The 18,241-nt window shown below is 46.9% G+C and overlaps 1 protein-coding gene across 2 annotated transcripts; it reads right to left on the minus strand.

Moving 5' to 3' along the window:
* Positions 1–194: 194 nt before the first annotated feature.
* LOC144612269 (small ribosomal subunit protein eS27) lies at positions 195–9,947 on the minus strand. Of its 2 annotated transcripts, none has more exons than XM_078431828.1 (4): positions 9,855–9,947; positions 3,895–4,003; positions 2,959–3,069; positions 195–492 (listed from the first exon to the last, which is right to left on the minus strand). In XM_078431828.1, the coding sequence occupies exons 1-4, from the start codon at positions 9,930–9,932 to the stop codon at positions 464–466; spliced, it is 327 nt and encodes a 108-aa protein (XP_078287954.1). In that variant the 5' UTR covers positions 9,933–9,947; the 3' UTR covers positions 195–463. The 2 variants fall into 2 exon arrangements, with proteins under 2 accessions (XP_078287954.1, XP_078287955.1); XM_078431829.1 differs by lacking the exon at positions 9,855–9,947 and adding an exon at positions 9,480–9,614.
* Positions 9,948–18,241: the final 8,294 nt, after the last annotated feature.

Raw genomic sequence — 18,241 nt, forward strand, 5'->3', positions numbered from 1 at the left:
ATACCATCTCCAACTACATTCGATCTTTGTCCCCATCATCAGTCTGAAGAAGGGTCTCGTCCCAAAACGTCACCTATTCCTTCTCCCCCCAGATGCTGCCTGACCCGCTGAGTTACTCCAGCATTTTGTGTCTACCACTTCTAAACCTCTGGCTTCAGATATCGACGAAATCAAAAAGAGTAAATAGCCACAGGTAAAAGTCAATACATCACCGCATTTTATTTGACAATCCAAACAAAGAACTCAACACCAGCAAAAGGATCAGCAGTCTACAGTGAAGCCGATGGGTGGAGGCCACAGGGAAGTGGCACCGCCCCGCCCCGCCCCGCTCCCCTCCAGCACGGACATTCCCAGACTGGCGTCCGGGTGCCACGGGAAACAGTGAATCAGCACTGCCCGGGAAACACAGCTGCCAGTCTCAGAGACACGCCAGCCAGCTCGTCCTCACACAACCACTGCCTGCTCAGTGTTGCTTTCTCCGGAAGGAACATCCTGTAGAGGGGGGGGGGGGGGGGGTGGAGAGGGAGAGGGAAGGGGGGTGGAGAGGGAGAGGAAAGGGGGAGACATCATTAGCAAGCCCTTCGGTCCACCGAGTCTGTGCCGAACAGCGATCACCCCCACACTATCCTACACACATACGATATGAGCGTTTGACGGCACTGGGCCTGTGCTCGTTGGAGTTTAGAAGGATGGGGGGGGGGGGGGCTTCATTGAAACATACCAAATAGTTTCAACTTGGATAGAGCAGATATTTCCACTAATGGGAAAGTCTCGGACCAGAGGCCATAGCCTCGGATTTAAAGGACGTTCCTTTAGGAAGGAGGCAGGGAGGAATTTCTTTAGCCAGAGGGTGGTGAATCTGTGGAATTCATTGCCACAGACGGCTGTGGAGGCAGTCATTTGACATTTTTACAGTGGAGGTTGATAGGTTCTTGAAGGGGATGGGTGTCAGGGGGGAGAAGGCAGGAGAATGGGGTTGAGAGGGAAAGATAGATCAACCGCCATCTAATGGCGGAGTAGACGCGACGGGCCGAATGGCCTAATTCTGCTCCTATAACATATGAACTTAATAGAAGGGCGCTGACCCAAACCTCCATTGAGTGACTCCAGCACTTAAGTGTGTCATTTTCCTGGTGGAAGAGGAGGTGGAGATGGCCAGGAATCAAGGAAGGTTTCCGTTTGAAGGATGCGTCACATTGAACAAAAGCAACAAATCACAAAATGGGGGAAGAGAATATTGGGGCGAGGAGAATTGAGGGAGAAAGAAAACTTCACCCAAAAGTCTAAAGTGAGATTGAGAGAGAACTGGGGCAGTCAGTCAGTCCACTAGCCTGTCCATTAGTAATGCAGATGTGCTGAACAACATCAACCAGCCATCACATACACCGATAAGCCAAAACATTACGACCACCTGCCTAATATGCTGTTGGTCCTCCGTGTGCAGCCCCATACGCAGCAGGGTGCGATGCACTGTGTATTGTGACACATTCCTCCCATGACCACCATTAACATTTTCCGTGACTTGTGCCACAGACCTTGTCGGTTCGGACCAGAAGGGATCGCCTACGTTGCCGTCGCGCATCGATGAGCCTTGGGCGTCCAACACCCTGCCTGTCGCCGGTTTGTGGGTTTGTCCCTCCTCGGACCACTGTCGGTCGGTCGGTCGGTACTCGCCACTGCTGACCGGGAGCACCCCACAAGCCTTGCCGTTTCAGAGATGCTCTGACCCAGTCGTCTGGCCATAACGATTTGTCAAAGTCGCTCAGGTCGTTACTCCTGCCCATTTCTCCTGCATCCAACACGTCAACTTCAAGAACTGACTCTTCACTTGCTGCCTAATATATCCCACCCCTTGGCAGGTGCCATTGTAACAAGATAATCAATGTGAACTTTTCCACCCTCCCCATCTCAACAGTGCCATCGTCAAACGGTACGGTCCCGTTTATAGTTCAAAGATAATGTTGAAACAGGCCATTTACCTGTGAGTCTGCCCTCAACCAAGGATCATAGAAACAGAAAATAGGTGGAGGCCATTTGGCCCTTTGAGCTAGCACCACCATTCATTGTGATCGTCCACAATCAGTAACCCGTGCCTGCCTTCTCCCCATACGCCTTGATTCCACTAGCCCATAGAGCTCTACCTACCTCTCTTTTAAATCCATCCCGTGAATTGGCCTCCACTGCCCTCTGTGGCAGAGAATTCCACAAATTCACAACTCTCTGGGCGAAAAAGTTTCTTCTCACCTCAGTTGTAAATGGCCTCCCCTTTATTCTTAGACTGTGTGTGTGTGTGTGTGTGTGTGTGTGTGTGTGTGTGTGTGTGTGTGTGTGGCCCCTGGTTCTGCATCACCAGGACACCAGTTCTATGTTGCACACTAGGGACAATTTGCAGAAGCCAATTAACCTACAAACCCGCACGTCTTCTGGAAGTGTGACGAAACTGGGTCAGGCAGCATCTCTGCGTTAAAGCTATCCTACACACACTGGGGACAATTTACAATTTTACCAAAACCAATTAGCCGATAAAACCTGTACGTCTTTGGGGTGTGGGAGGAAGCTGGCCTGAACCCGACCCAGTCCCATTGTCACCCATCCATGTTCTCCAGAGATGCTGCCTGACCCGCTGAGTTACTCCAGCTTTGGGGTTTTTTGCAAGCCCGCACCTGAACTTCCTTGCTTGTGCAGAACTGTGCTGCGTAGCAGAGCACAAGACAATTCTCAGCAAGCCAGTGACCAGGGTGAGGTGGGGGATAGACACAAAATGCTGGAGTAACTCAGCGGGACAGGCAGCGTCTCTGGGGAGAAGGAACGAGTCGAAACCCGAAACGTCACCCGTCCCTTCTCTCCAGAGATGCCGCCTCTCCCGCCGAGTTACTCCGGTATTTTGTGTCTATCTCCGGTGTAAGGCGGCACCTGCTGTTCCCTCCTACAGTGTGGGGCGGTGAGGTGTCCACTCACCTTCTGTTAGCCTCGCCTTTCCTCCTGTGGGCTGACAGAGAACAGTGGAGCATCCGACACACAGTACGACCGTCTGTGCATGGCTGAAAACAGTGGTGATCTTGTAGCAGCCTGGAGGGACAGCAACACAGGGGGTCAGGGGCAGAGTGAGAGAGGGAGGGCAACACAGGGGGTCAGGGGCAGAGGGAGGGAGGGAGAGCAACACAAGGGGTCAGGGGCAGAGTGAGAGAGGGAGGGAGGGAGAGCAACACAGGGGGTCAGGGGCAGAGCGAGGGAGGGAGAGCAACACAGGGGGTCAGGGGCAGAGTGAGAGAGGGAGGGAGGGAGAGCAACACAGGGGGTCAGGGGCAGGGCGAGGGAGAGCAACACAGGGGGTCAGGGGCAGAGTGAGAGAGGGAGGGAGAGCAACACAGGGGGTCAGGGGCAGAGGGAGGGAGGGAGAGCAACACAAGGGGTCAGGGGCAGAGTGAGAGAGCAACACGGGGTCAGGGGCAGAGAGAGGGAGAGCAACACAGGGGGTCAGGGGCAGAGTGAGGGAGAGCAACACAGGGGGGCAGGGAGGGAGAGCAACACAAGGGGTGAGGGGCAGAGTGAGAGAGCAACACAGGGGGTCAGGGGCAGAGCGAGGGAGAGCAACACAGGGGGTCAGGGGCAGAGTGAGGGAGAGCAACACAGGGGGTCAGGGGCAGAGCGAGGGAAACACATGGAAGCCTCCTCTCAGTCACAGCGTGGAAACAGGCCCTTCAGCACAGCTTGCTCATGCTGACCAACATGTCTCAGACCCGAGAGACACACACGTGCACAGAGACAAACACACGCACAGGCACAGACAAGCACAGGCACAGAAACATAGAGGCCGGCAATCACAATTCAACGTGGAGACATGATTTTCCCGGCACTCTGTGCCCAGTGCCCAGACTCAGGTAAGATACGCACCAGGACACTTAACATCCATGAAGTAGGAGTTTGGGCTCTGCACCAAACGCTTCTTCTTGTGTTTCCGCTTCTCCTCCTCGGGGGACGGGTGCAACAAATCTTTTGCCAGCTGCGGACACAAAGAACAGCGTGAGCCTCAGGCGCCCTCTGCACACCAGTTGAAGGGCTTCGGTACCCATGCAAGGCCAGAGGCTCGCGAGGCAGCAGAGAGGGACTTGGCAATGAACAAGTGCGGCACGGTGGCGCAGTGGTAGAGAGCTACTGCATTACAGCGCGACACCCGGGTTCAATCCCGACCACGGGTGCTGTCTGGACAGATTGCACGTTCTCCCCGTGACCTGCGTGGGTTTTCTCCAAGATCTTCACGTTCTTCCCACACTGCAAAGACGTGCAGATTTGCAGGCTAATTGGCTTGGTGTCAATGCAAAATTGTCGCTCGTGTGTAGGATAGTGCTGGTGTGCGGGGATCGCTCGATTGCGGACTCGGTGGGCCGAAGGGGCCATTTCCGCGCTGTATCTCTCAACTAAACTAACATGAACGGGCGATCGATGGCCAGTGTGGACTCGGTGGGCCAAAGGGTCTGTTTCCATGCTGCGTCTCTAAACAAAATTGAAACCCTCCTCCTGATTTCTTAAAAACATAGAAAATAAGTGCAGGAGGCCATTCGGCCCTTCGAGCCAGCACCGCCATCCATTGTGATCATGGCTGATCATTCTCAATCAGTAACCTGTGCCTGCCTTCTCCCCATACCCCTTGATTCCACTAGCCCCGAGAGCTCTAACTAACTCTCTTTTAAATCCATCCAGTGAATCGGCCTCCACTGCCCTCTGTGGCAGAAAATTCCACAGATTCACAACTCTCTGGGTGAAAACGTTTTTTTCTCACCTCAGTTTTAAATGGCCTCCCCTTTATTCTTAGACTGTGTGTGGCCCCTGGTTCCGGACTTCCCCCAACATTGGGAACAATTTTCCTGCATCTAGCTTGTCCCGTCCTTTAATAATTTTGTACGTTTCCATACGATCCCCTCTCATCCGTCTAAATTCCAGTGAACACAAGCCCAGTCTTTCCAATAATATTTTATTATGCTAGATTATGTTTTGCCTCCTTTGCAAGCAGGCCTCAAGCATAAACAGGCCTCAAGCATAATTTTATACGTTTCTATAAGGTTCTTGTTCCAGCTAAGCCGAGCACTGCGTCAACGACCTTGCATTCTGAAAGCCTCCTTCCACAGGTCACACCTCGGCATATCACACCCTGCTCACGGAAAGCAAGGTCGGCTTATCACTAAAGCTGATATCAACAAGAGCAATAAAATGCTGGAGACACGGGGAACTGCAGACGCTGCAATCCTCCGCAAGACACAAAGTGCTGGAGGAACTGACCGGGTCAGGCAGCGTCTGGAGGGCACGGACGGACTCTTTGGGCCGAGACATTTCTTGGGTGAATGAAGAAGGGCACTGGCCTGAAACATCAGCTTTCCATTCCCGCTGTGTTTGTCATTAAAATGTTGGCTGGGGCACCCTGCTCTTTGAAATTGTGGAAATTAAGCCTATTAAAATAGGAGGCCACTCGGCCCATCAATATGGTCACGGCTGATCTGTCCCAAGGTCTCATCTCTTCTGTTAAAATGTGTCAGAAGGAACTGCAGGTGCTGGTTTATACACAAAGTGCTGGAGTAACTCAGCGGGTCAGGCAGCATCTCTGGAGGACACGGATAGGTGACGTTTCGGGTCTGAAGTAGTCATCTATTATTTGCAGCAGCTGAGCGACTCCAGCATTTTGTCTCTATCCTTTTCCTGTTTGTCTCCATGGTCATCAAATCCCCGATCTTTAATTACTTCCATTTACTTTAGAGATACAGCGCAGAAACAGGCCCTTCAGCCCACTGAGCCAGTGCTGACCACCGATCACCCCATGCACTAGCACTATTCTACACACGAGGGACATTTTACAATATTTACTGGACATTTAACCTACAAACCTGTAAGAAGGAACTGCAGATGTTGGTTTAAACCAAAGACAGACACAAAAACCTGGAATGAAGGCAGCATCTCTGGAGAGAAGAAATGGGTGACGTATCGGGTCGAGACCCTTCTCAGTCCGAAGAACCTGTACGTCTTTGGATTGTGGGAGGAAATCAGAGCGCCCGGAGAAAACGCACACGGTCACGGGGAGAAGGTGCAAACTCCGTATGGACATCATCCGTAGTCAGGAACGAACCCGGGTCTCTGGCGCTGCAGGGCAGCAACACTACCACTGCGCCACTCTGTCATCCCTTCCTCTTGAAGTACCTCTAATCATCTGGCCTTGAAGATCCCACGGCATAGAACAGACAGAACAATGGTCTAGGACAGACACAAAATGCCGCCTGACCCGCTGACATACTCCAGCAATTTGTGTCCATCTTTGGTATAAACCAGCATCTGCAGTTCCTTTTTATGCCATGGTTTCGGACCTCATTTTAAAGATGGCAACAGCCAACAGGCCTTCTTTAGCATTGTTGCAGCTAGATGTTTGTGAAACTCGCATCAGGCTGATAAGATTAAAATAAGCGGTCCGTTAAATTCTAGGAGTAGAATTAGGCCATTCGGCCCATCAAGTCTACTCCGCCATTCAATCCTTCTCAACCCCATTCTCCTGCCTTCTCCCCATAACCCCTGATGTCCGTACTAATCATGAATCTATCTCTATCTGCCTTAAAAACATCCATTGACAGCCTCCAGTGGCAAAGAATTCCAGATTCACCACCCTCGGACTAAAGAAATCCCCCTCCTCATCTCCTTCCTAAAGGAATGTCCTTTTATTCTAAGGCTATGACCTCTGGTATTAAGATTCTCCCACTGGTAGAAACATCCTTTCCACGTCCACTCGATCCAGGGCGGCAGCCAAAGTGTTAAAAGCTCCACTGTTTAAAGTCGACAGCGAATTGCTAAAATTAAAACTGCAACTTCAGGGTCCAAGTAGAAATCATCCTGGGGAATTCTGAAATAAATCTTTAACAGCAAGTAGAGGGGAAATCAAGTCTGAACAGCTGCAGCAAGCCACACAAAGTTCAACTTCTCACTGTGTTTATTATGGCTACAGGCCAAGTTGTCACGAGGCAAATAATCCAAACAGGTGCTGGAAACGTAACTATCAGGGAATGATAAAGCATTTTACTGATATAGGCCACCCCCCCCTCACTGTGTATACCTCCCCTTTAAATCTGCTTTGCAAAAAAACAATGCACATTTCACAATTCAGCAGTGCTGAACTATCCACCTCTTTGGTAACCCCCGGACTATCCTTGATCGGACTTTGCCGGCTTTACCTTGCACTAAACGTCATTCCCTTATCATGAATCTGTTTCACTGTAAACGGCTCAATTGTCATCGTGTATTTATCGTCTTTCTGCTGACTCGATAGCACGCAACAAAAGCTTTTCACTCTACCTCGGTTCGCATGGCAATAAACTAAACTGTAAACAACCCCTTCCCCGGGTAACCTCCCCTTTCAATTATATTTGCAAATTTTGGCAATTTTATAGGTGCAAATTTCCAGTCCAAGATAACCCCCTTGTCACCTTTATTCGGATTTAATTTGGGAATTACGGCTCTCACTTTTAATGCCGAATTAGTAACATGCTTTGCAGCCCCCTTCTCACATGCACATTCTCACCATTCCTATCCCATCTGTCTCTCTGTGAAGCTCCGTTTCAAATCTCTTTGCAACATTCCCACCCCCACCATCCCAGGTTGCTCCCCTTTAAATCTGCTTTTGCAGCCCCTTTGCAAAGTACAATGCACATTCCCACCTTTTCCTGAAGATAAGACACAAAATTCTGGAGTAACTCAGAGGGGGACAGGCGGCATCTCTGGAAAGAAAGAATGGGTGACATTTTGGGTCAAGACACATCTTCGGGTCTCGACCCAAAACATCACCCATTCCCTTCTCTCCAGAGTTGCTGCCTGTCCCCTCTGAGTTACTCCAGCATTTTGTGTCTATCTTCGGTTTAAACCAGCATCAGCAGTGCAATGCACATTCCCACCTTTGCAATACCACCCCCTCCTTTGCAATACCAACCCTCCCCGCAAAAGTGCAATGCACATTCCCACCTTTGCAATACCACCCCCTCCTCAGTCCCTTTTAAATTCTGCTTTCACAGCCCCTCCCCGCAAAAGTGCAATGCACATTCCCACCTTTGCTATACCATCCCCTCCTCAGTCCCTTTTAAATTCTGCTTTCACAGCCCCTCCCCGCAAAAGTGCAATACCACCCCCTCCACAGTCCCTTTTAAATTCTGCTTTTGAAGCCCCCCCCCCCCCCCCTCACCTCCCTCTTCATCTTTGCAAAAGTGCAATGCAAAATCCCCATCTGTCTCTCTGGGAACCTTGCCTTTTAAATTCTGCTTTTGTAGCCCCCTTCCCCCTCCCCAACTATTTGCAAAAGTGTAATGCAATATCCCCCATCTCGCCGCCATTTGTCTCCCTGGGAACCTTGCCTTTTAAAATCTGCTTTTGCAGCCCCCTCCCCTATTTGCAAAAGTGCAATACCACCCCCTCCTTAGTTCCTTTTAAATTCTGCTTTTGCAGCCCCCTCCCTTCTTTGCAAAAGTGCAATGCAAAATCCCCATCCGTCTCTCTGGGAACCTTGCCTTTTAAATTCTGCTTTTGCAGCCCCCTCCCCTCTTCGCAATACCACCCCCTCCTCAGTCCCTTTTCAATTCTGCTTTTGTAGCCCCCCTCCTTTTTGCAATACCACCCCCTCCTCAGTCCCTTTTAAATACTGCTTTTGCAGCCACCTCCCCCTCTTTGCAAAAGTACAACGCACATTCCCACCTTTGCAATACCACCCCCTCAGTCCCTTTTAAATTCTACTTTTGCAGCCCCCTCCATTCTTTGCAATACCACCCCCTCCTCAGTCCCTTTTAAATTCTGCTTTTGCAGCCCCCTTCCCTCTTTGCAAAAGTGCAATGCACATTCTCACCTTTGCAATACCACCCCGTCCTCAGTCCCTTTTAAACTCTGTTTTTGTAGCCCCCCCCCCCCCCCCTCCTCTCCTCTTTGCAAAAATGCAATGCAAAATCCCCATCCGTCTCTTTGGGAACCTTGTCTTTTAAATTCTGCTTTCGTAGCCCCCTTCCCCCCTTCCCCCCTCCCCATCTCTTTGCAAAAGTGCGATGCGATATCCCCATGTCGCCGCCATCCGCCTCTGGGAACCTCCCCCTTCTTCACTCTCCGCCATGTGCAGCCAGGGCCGCCTGCAGACTGAACGCGCGCGATCCGGGACAAGGGGGTGCGCTCCCCTTTGTCCCCCCTCGCGCCGTTGCCCCTGGTAACCCCGGGGGTATCCCATCCCCTCCCCTCCCCTCCCCCCCCCACACGGGCGCCGTCAGTCGCGGCGGAGAGGAGCAAGAAGAAGGCGCCGCCATCTTGCCCTCGCCTCGCCTCGCCGCGGATTTCGTCGACGGTTTTTCCACCTCGTCCCCCTCCCTCCTTCCCTCTCTCGATCGACCGACCGACTCCCCCGTCACCGCGACCCTCTCCGGCCGCTTTCAGGCCGTCTCCCGGCCCCCTCCCGCTTCCCCTCTGCCGGCGCCACTCACAGGCATGTTGGCTTCGACTCGCCGCCGTGGTAAAAGGAAGAAGCCCAGCCAGGGATCTGACTATAACGGGGTTTCCCGGGGCGCAGGGACCGGAAGCGCGCCTACGTCACTGCGTGGCGTCTGCCAGCTCCGCCATCTTGGGAAGGTCAGTCTTGCCCCTCCCATCAATAATTACCAAAGACGCCAGAGGAATACGACACTGCGTGGCGTCTGCCAGCTCCGCCATCTTGGGAAGGTCAGTTTTGCCCCTCCCATCAATAATTACCAAAGACACCAGTCTGTAGAAGGGTCTCGACCCGAAACGTCACCCATTCCTTCTCTCCCGGAGATGCTGCCTGACCCGCTGAGTTACCCCAGCATTTTGTGAATAAATACCTTCGAGAGGAACAATACGTCACTGCGTGGCGTCTGCCAGCGCCGCCATCTTGGGAAGGTCAGTCTTGCCCCTCCCATCAATAATTACCAAAGACGCCTGAGGAACAATACGTCACTGCTTGGCGTCTGCCAGCGCCGCCATCTTGTGAAGGTCAGTCTTGCCCCTCCAATCAATAATGAGCAAAGACACCAGAGGAAGAATACGTTACTGCGTGGCGTCTGCCAGCGCCGCCATCTTGGAAAGGTCAGTCTTGCCCCTCCCATCAGTAATTACCAAAGACACCAGGGGAACAAGTCAAGTCAATTTTATTTGTACAGCACATTTAAAAACAACCCACCACGTTGACCAAAGTGCTGTACATCAGTTCAGACACTAAGAACAAACATACAAGATGGACGTTTGGCCATAGGTGCAGGAGGAGGCCATTCGGCCCTTCGAGCCAGCACCGCCATTCAATGTGATCAGAAGGGTCTCGACCCGAAACGTCATCCATTCCTTCTCTCCTGAGATGCTGCTTGACCTGCTGAGTTACTCCAGCATTTTGTGAATAAATACCTTCGATTTGTACCAGCATCTGCAGTTATTTTCTTATACATAATGTGATCCTGGCTGATCATTCTCAATCAGCACCCCGTTCTGCCCTCTCCCCATACCCCCTGACTCCGCCATCCTTAAGAGCTCTATCTAGCTCTCTCTTGAAAGCATTCAGAGAATTGGCCTCCACTGCCTTCTGAGACAGTGAATTCCACAGATTCGCAACTCTCTGACTGAAAAAGGTTTTCCTCATTTAAAATGTCTAGATGTCGGACATTTAGACATCTCCGTTCTAAATGTCCGACCCCTTATTCTTAAACTGTAGCCCTTGGTTCTGGACTCCCCCAACATTGGGAACATGTTTCCTGCCTCTAACGTGTCCAACCCCTTAATAATCTTATATGTTTCGATAAGATCCCCTCTCATCCTACTAAATTCCAGTGTATACAAGCCTAGCCGCTCCAGTCTTTCAACATACGACAGTCCCGCCATTCCGGGAATTAACCTAGTGAACCTACGCTGCACGCCCTCAATAGCAAGAATATCCTTCCTCAGATTTGGAGACCAAAACTGCACACAGTACTCCAGGTGCGGTCTCACTAGGGCCCTGTACAACTGCAGAAGGACAATAGACAATAGGTGCAGGAGTAGGCCATTCAGCCCTTCGAGCCAGCACCGCCATTCAATGCGATCATGGCTGATCACTCTCAATCAGTACCCCGTTCCTGCCTTCTCCCCATACCCCCTCACTCCGCTATCCTTAAGAGCTCTATCCAGCTCTCTCTTGAAAGCATCCAACGAACTGGCCTCCACTGCCTTCTGTGGCAGAGAATTCCACACCTTCACCACTCTCTGACTGAAAAAGTTCTTCCTCATCTCCGTTCTAAATGGCCTACCCCTTATTCTTAAACTGTGGCCCCTTGTTCTGGACTCCCCCAACATTGGGAACATGTTTCCTTCCTCTAATGTGTCCAATCCCCTAATTATCTTATATGTTTCAATAAGATCCCCCCTCATTCTTCTAAATTCCAGTGTATACAAGCCTAATTGCTCCAGCCTTTCAACATACGACACTCCCGCCATTCCGAGAATTAACCTAGTGAACCTACGCTGCACGCCCTCAATAGCAAGAATATCCTTCCTCAAATTTGGAGACCAAAACTGCACACAGTACTCCAGGTGCGGTCTCACCAGGGCCCGGTACAACTGTAGAAGGACCTCTTTGCTCCTATACTCAACTCCTCTTGTCATGAAGGCCAACATTCCATTGGCTTCACTGCCTGCTGTACCTGCATGCTTCCTTTCAGTGACTGATGCACTAGGACACCCAGATCTCGTTGAACATCCCCTCTTCCTAACTTGACACCATTCAGATAATAATCTGCCTTTCTATTCTTACTTCCAAAGTGAATAACCTCACACTTATCTACATTAAACTGCATCTGCCATGTATCCGCCCACTCACACAACCTGTCCAAGTCACCCTGCAGCCTTATTGCATCTTCCTCACAATTCACACTACCCCCCAGCTTAGTATCATCTGCAAATTTGCTAATGGTACTTTTAATCCCTTCATCTAAGTCATTAATGTATATCGTAAATAGCTGGGGTCCCAGCACCGAACCTTGCGGTACCCCACTGGTCACTGCCTGCCATTCCGAAAGGGACCCATTTATCCCCACTCTTTGCTTTCTGTCTGTCAACCAATTTTCTATCCAAGTCAGTACCCTACCCCCAATACCATGTGCTCTAATTTTGCCCACTAATCTCCTATGTGGGACCTTGTCGAAGGCTTTCTGAAAGTCGAGGTACACCACATCCACTGACTCTCCCCTGTCAATTTTCCTAGTTACATCCTCAAAAAATTCCAGTAGATTTGTCAAGCATGATTTCCCCTTCGTAAATCCATGCTGACTCGAATGATCCTGTTACTGCTATCCAAATGCTCAGCAATTTCGTCTTTTATAATTGACTCCAGCATCTTCCCCACCACTGATGTCAGACTAACTGGTCTATAATTACCTGTTTTCTCTCTCCCTCCTTCCTTAAAAAGTGGGATAACATTTGCTATCCTCCAATCCACAGGAACTGATCCTGAATCTATAGAACATTGAAAAATGATCTCCAATGCTTCCACTATTTCTAGAGCCACCTCCTTAAGTACCCTGGGATGCAGACCATCAGGCCCTGGGGATTTATCAGCCTTCAGTCCCATCAGTCTACCTTAAACCATGACCTCTTTGCTCCTATACTCAACTCCTCTTGTTATGAAGGCCAACATTCCATTGGCTTTCTTCACTGCCTGCTGTACCTCCCCTTTGAAATCGCCTGTACTGGTGTAGTAAGCAAAGGACCCTTTTTAGTAGGCAATACCTGCCATTTTAGTAGGCAAGGTCTGCCATTTTAGTAGGCAAAACCCACCGTTTCTCTGCCTCTCGTAGTGTAATCAGTGTTGTGGGGGAACAGTATGTGTGATGATACCATTAAAATGCAGAATATATCTCATCTATCAACTCACAGATTTTTGTTATTTTTCTTTTTAAATGTTTCTGCGAGTTTCTGCCTACTAAAATGGTGCCGTGAAGCACTACGGTTTTTGGGGTCGAGTGGTCCATCTTGCTCCTCTAGTATCTTTGATAATTACCATCAAATACTTTATCATTAACAATGATTATTAAAAGCTTTAATTATTTAATTTCCAATTAGAGACATTTCAATTAGAAACATTTCAATTATTTTATTTCAGAAATATCATTAAAAATATTTTCTTTTAAGATTCAAGATTCAAGATTCAAGATAGCTTTATTTGTCATCCAATATTGGACGAAATTCAGTCACCCACAGTCCAACAATAAAAGCATTAAATAAGCATTAAAATTACACAACCCCAAAAAAACCCCAAAACACAGTCCAACAATAAAAGCATTAAATAGGCATTCAAATTACACAACCCCAAAAACCCCCAAAACACAGCCCAACAATAAAAGCATTAAATATGCATTCAAATTACACAACCCCAAAACCCCCAAAAACACAGTCCAACAATAAAAGCATTAAATAGGCATTCAAATTACCCAACCCCAAAAACACACAAAAAAAGAAACATCCATCAAAGAAACATCCATCGCAGTGAGTCTCCTCCAGTCCTCTCTCTCCTCACTGTGATGGAAGGCCACAATGTCTTTCCCTTCTCCTGCTGTCCTTATTTTCTTATAAATGTTTTAACTTTTTAAATGTAATTATAAACATTTTAATCATAATTCATTATTTTAAATATTATATATTAGTTTTATTGTGTTTTATTTTCTGTTAATTATAAATGTTTTAATTGTCTTATTTTAATTATAAACATTTTAATCATAATTATTTTAAATATATATTAGTTTTATTGTGTTTTACTTTCTTTTAATAAAAAATGTTCTAATTGTTTTTTATGATAAACATTTTAATCATAATTAATTATTTTTAAATTATATATTAGTTTTATTGTTTTATTTTCTTTTAATGATAAATGTTTTAATTGTTTATTTCAATTATTATTATATTTCATTTTTTATTTTCTGTTAATTATAAATGTTTTAATTGTCATATTTTTATTATAAACATTTAAATTATAATTCATTATTTTAAATATATATTAGTTTTATTGTGTTTTATTTTATTTTAATAAAAATGTTCTAATTGTTTTATTTTTATGATAAGCATTTTAATCATAATCAATTATTTTAAATATTATTTATTAGTTTTATTGTTTTATTTTCTTTTAATGATAAATGTTTTAATTGTTTATTTCAATTATAATTATTATATTTAATTTTTTAATTTTCTGTTAATTATAAATGTTTTAATTGTCTTATTTTAAGTATAAACATTTAATCATAATTAATTATTTTAAATATATATTCGTTTTATTGTGTTTTATTTTCTGTTAATTATAAATGTTTTAATTGTTTATTTCAATTATAATTATTATATTTCATTTTTTTATTTTCTGTTAATTATAAATGTTTTAATTGTCTTATTTTAAGTATAAACATTTAATCATAATTAATTATTTTAAATATATATTAGTTTTATTGTGTTTTATTTTCTGTTAATTATAAATGTTTTAATTGTTTTATTTTAATTATATTTCATGTTTTTATGTTCTGTTAATTATATGTTTTCATTGTCTTATTTTTATTATAAACGTTTTCATCATAATTAATTATTTTAAATATACATTAGTTGTATTGTGGTTTGATTTTCTTTTAATTATAAATGTTTTAATTGTTTAATTTCAGTTATAATTATTATTTCATTTTTATATTTTTGTTTAATTATAAATGTTTTATTTTTATTATAAACATTTTAATCATAATTAATTATTTTAAATATTATATATTAGTTTTATTGTGTTTTATTTTCTTTTATCTATAAATGTAACACTATAACGCTGTAACATTATACTCTGTGCTGTGCTATTTTTCTTTTGCTCTACCTGTTATACATGTGTATGGCTTGATTTGACTAGATTGCGTACAAACAGAAGCTTTTCACTGTATCCTGGTGCATGTGATATTAATAAAACAATACAATATATTTTAAGAATCAAATCTGTGGCTTGTGTTTGTTTTATGTTGGGATTTTCAAACAAGAGCAGAGAGGTTGTGGTCTTCGGTTTCCTCCCACACTCCAAAGATGTACAGGTATGTAGGTTAATTGGCTGGGTAAATGTAAAAATTGTCCCTAGTGGGTGTAGGATAGTGTTAATGTACAGGGATCGCTGGGCGGCACGGACTTGGTGGGCCGAAAAGGCCTGTTTCCGGCTGTATATATATGATATGATGATATGATTTTGTAGAAACGAGGAACTGAGGCAAGGGACCAGGTGCTTAGGCCAGGCGCCAGCTCTCGGACACCTCCTCATGCCTACCCTTTGACTAGGCCACAGTTTAAGAATCAGGGGTCGGCCATTTAGAACTGAGATGAGGAAAAACTTTTTCAGTCAGAGAGTTGTGAATCTGTGGAATTCTCTGCCTCAGAAGGCAGTGGAGGCCAATTCTCTGAATGCATTCAAGAGAGAGCTAGATAGAGCTCTTAAGGATAGCGGAGTCAGGGGGTATGGGGAGAAGGCAGGAACGGGGTACTGATTGAGAATGATCAGCCATGATCACATTGAATGGCGGTGCTGGCTCGAAGGGCCGAATGGCCTCCTCCTGCACCTATTGTCTATTGTCTATTGACCCCACAGTCGAAGACCAGGCCACCATCTCCCAGACTGTTTCTGATCTCACCACCACCGGCCATCTCCCCTCCACAGTCTCCAAACTCATCGTTCCCCAGCCCCGCACTGCCCGCTTATTCAAGAGAGAGTTGGATGTAGCTCTTCGGGCGAACAGAATCAAGGAATATAGGAAGAAAGCAGGAATGGGGTGCTGATTGTGGATGATCAGCCATGATCATATTGAATGGCGGTGCTGGCTCGAATGGCCCTCTCCTGCACCTGTTTTTTATGTTTCTATGCTCCAAAGAGTAGGAATAAACGGATCCTTTTCAGAATGGCAGGCAGTGACTAGTGGGGTACCGCAAGACTCAGTGCTGGGACCCCAGCTATTTACAATATATATTAATGATTTGGACGAGGGAATTGAATGCAACATCTCCAAGTTTGCGGATGACACGAAGCTGGGGGGCAGTGTTAGCTGTGAGGAGGATGCTAGGAGGCTGCAAGATGACTTGGATAGGTTAGGTGAGTGGACAAATGCATGGCAGATGCAGTATAATGTGGATAAATGTGAGGTTATCCACTTTGGTGGCAAGAACAGGAAAGCAGACTATTATCTGAATGGTGGCCGATTAGGAAAAGGGGAGATGCAACTGGATAGACTCGGCTTGTACTTGCTAGAATTTAGAAGACTGAGGGGGGATCTTATAGAAACTTACAAAATTCTTAAGGGGTTGGACAGGCTAGATGCAGGAAGATTGTTCCCGATGTTTGGGAAGTCCAGAACAAGGGGTCACAGTTTAAGGATAAGGGGGAAGTCTTTTAGGACCGAGATGAGAACGTTTTTTTTCACACAGAGAGTGGTGAATCTGTGGAATTCTCTGCCACAGAAGGTAGTTGAGGCCAGTTCATTGGCTATATTTAAGAGGGAGTTAGATGTGGCCCATGTGGCTAAAGGGATCAGGGGGTATGGAGAGAAGGCAGGTACGGGATACTGAGTTGGATGATCAGCCATGATCATATTGAATGGCGGTGCGTACAGGCTCGAAGGGCCGAATGGCCTACTCCTGCACCTACTTTCTATGTTTCTATCCCTCCACCCTTCCTTGTATTTTAGACTTTACTTTAGAGAGCGGTCCCATACGGGACAAGCCAATTTAGCTCAAACTACGGGACAGTTGGCAACCCTAGAAGGAACTGCAGATGCTGGTTTAAAAGGAAGACAAACACGCCAGCTTTTTGTGTCTATCTAGGATGGTTTGTGTGATCGGTTTGGGCTGCGCCCACAACTCTCTCTGCAATTCCTTGCGGTCTAGGATGGAGCTTTGTCCCGATAAAATGCTTTCTGCTCAAATTGTGATAAGGTGCTTTATCAATTTTTCAAAAATAAACTTTTACCCAGAGTTTCTTCATCAAATAACACAACCACGCTCTTGAAGCAGTTGGATTGGGAACCTTTGGGTTGGGTAATTTGGGTGTTTTTGGGGTTGGGTAATTTGAATGCCTATTTAATGCTTTTATTGTTGGACTGTGTTTTTTTGGGGTTTTGGGGTTGTGTAATTTGAATGCCTATTTAATGCTTTTATTGTTGGACTGTGTTTTGGGGGTTTTTTGGGGTTGTGTAATTTTAATGCCTATTTAATGCTTTTATTGTTGGACTGTGGGTGACTGAATTTCGTCCAATATTGGATGACAAATAAAGCTATCTTGAATCTTGATCTTGAATCTTTGAATGACCAGTTTCCCAACAAGGGGACAATTCCCTGCACACTTTCCCTTTAAGAAAGTTGGGCACGGTCCAAAACTTAGGCAGAAACTTTTTATACATACAAAGAAAATTCTTTCCACAAACAGGAAGGTCCTGCCCCGAATTATCCTTGTCCAGAATGGAAATGGAAAATTAAATGAATTCGAAAATGATTTTGTTTGTGGGCTGCTTGCTACTGAGAGGGGAAGGGAGGGGGGAAGAGAGAGGAGAAGGGGGGAGGGGGAGAGGAGAGGGGGAGAGAGGGGGAGAGGAGAAAGAAGGGGTGAGAGGAGAAAGAAGGGGAGAGAAGGGGAGAGAGAGAGGGAGGGGGGAAAGAGGGAGGGGGAAAGAGAGAGGGAGGGGGAAGAGAGAGGGAGGGGGAAGAGAGAGGGGGGGAGAGAGAGGGAGGGGGGGGGAGAGGGAGGGGGGAGAGAGAGGGAGGGGGGAGAGAGGGAGGGGGGAGAGAGGGAGGGGGGAGAGAGAGGGAGGGGGAGAGAGAGGGAGGGGGAGAGAGTGGGAGGGGGAAGAGAGAGGGAGGGGGGAGAGAGAGGGAGGGGGGAGAGAGGGAGGGGGAGAGAGAGGGAGGGGGGAGAGAGTGGGAGGGGGAAGAGAGAGGGAGGGGGGGAGAGAGAGGGGAGGGGGAAGAGAGAGAGGGAGGGGGAAGAAGAGATGAGAGGAGAAAGGAGGGGAGGGGGAAAGAAGAGGGGTGAAGGGAGAGAAGGGGGAATGGGAGAGGCGAAACAGGGGGAGGAGAGGGAAGAGGGGATAGGAGGGTAGGGAAGAGAGAGGGAGGGGGAAGAAGAGAGAGAGAGGGAGGGGGGAATGAAGGGGGGAGGAGAGGGAGGGGAAAGGGGTAGAGGAGAAAGAGGGAAGAGAGAGGGAGGGGGAGTATAGAAAGA

Source organism: Rhinoraja longicauda, chromosome 44 (genome assembly GCF_053455715.1).
Source record: "Rhinoraja longicauda isolate Sanriku21f chromosome 44, sRhiLon1.1, whole genome shotgun sequence".
NCBI lineage: Eukaryota > Metazoa > Chordata > Chondrichthyes > Rajiformes > Arhynchobatidae > Rhinoraja > Rhinoraja longicauda.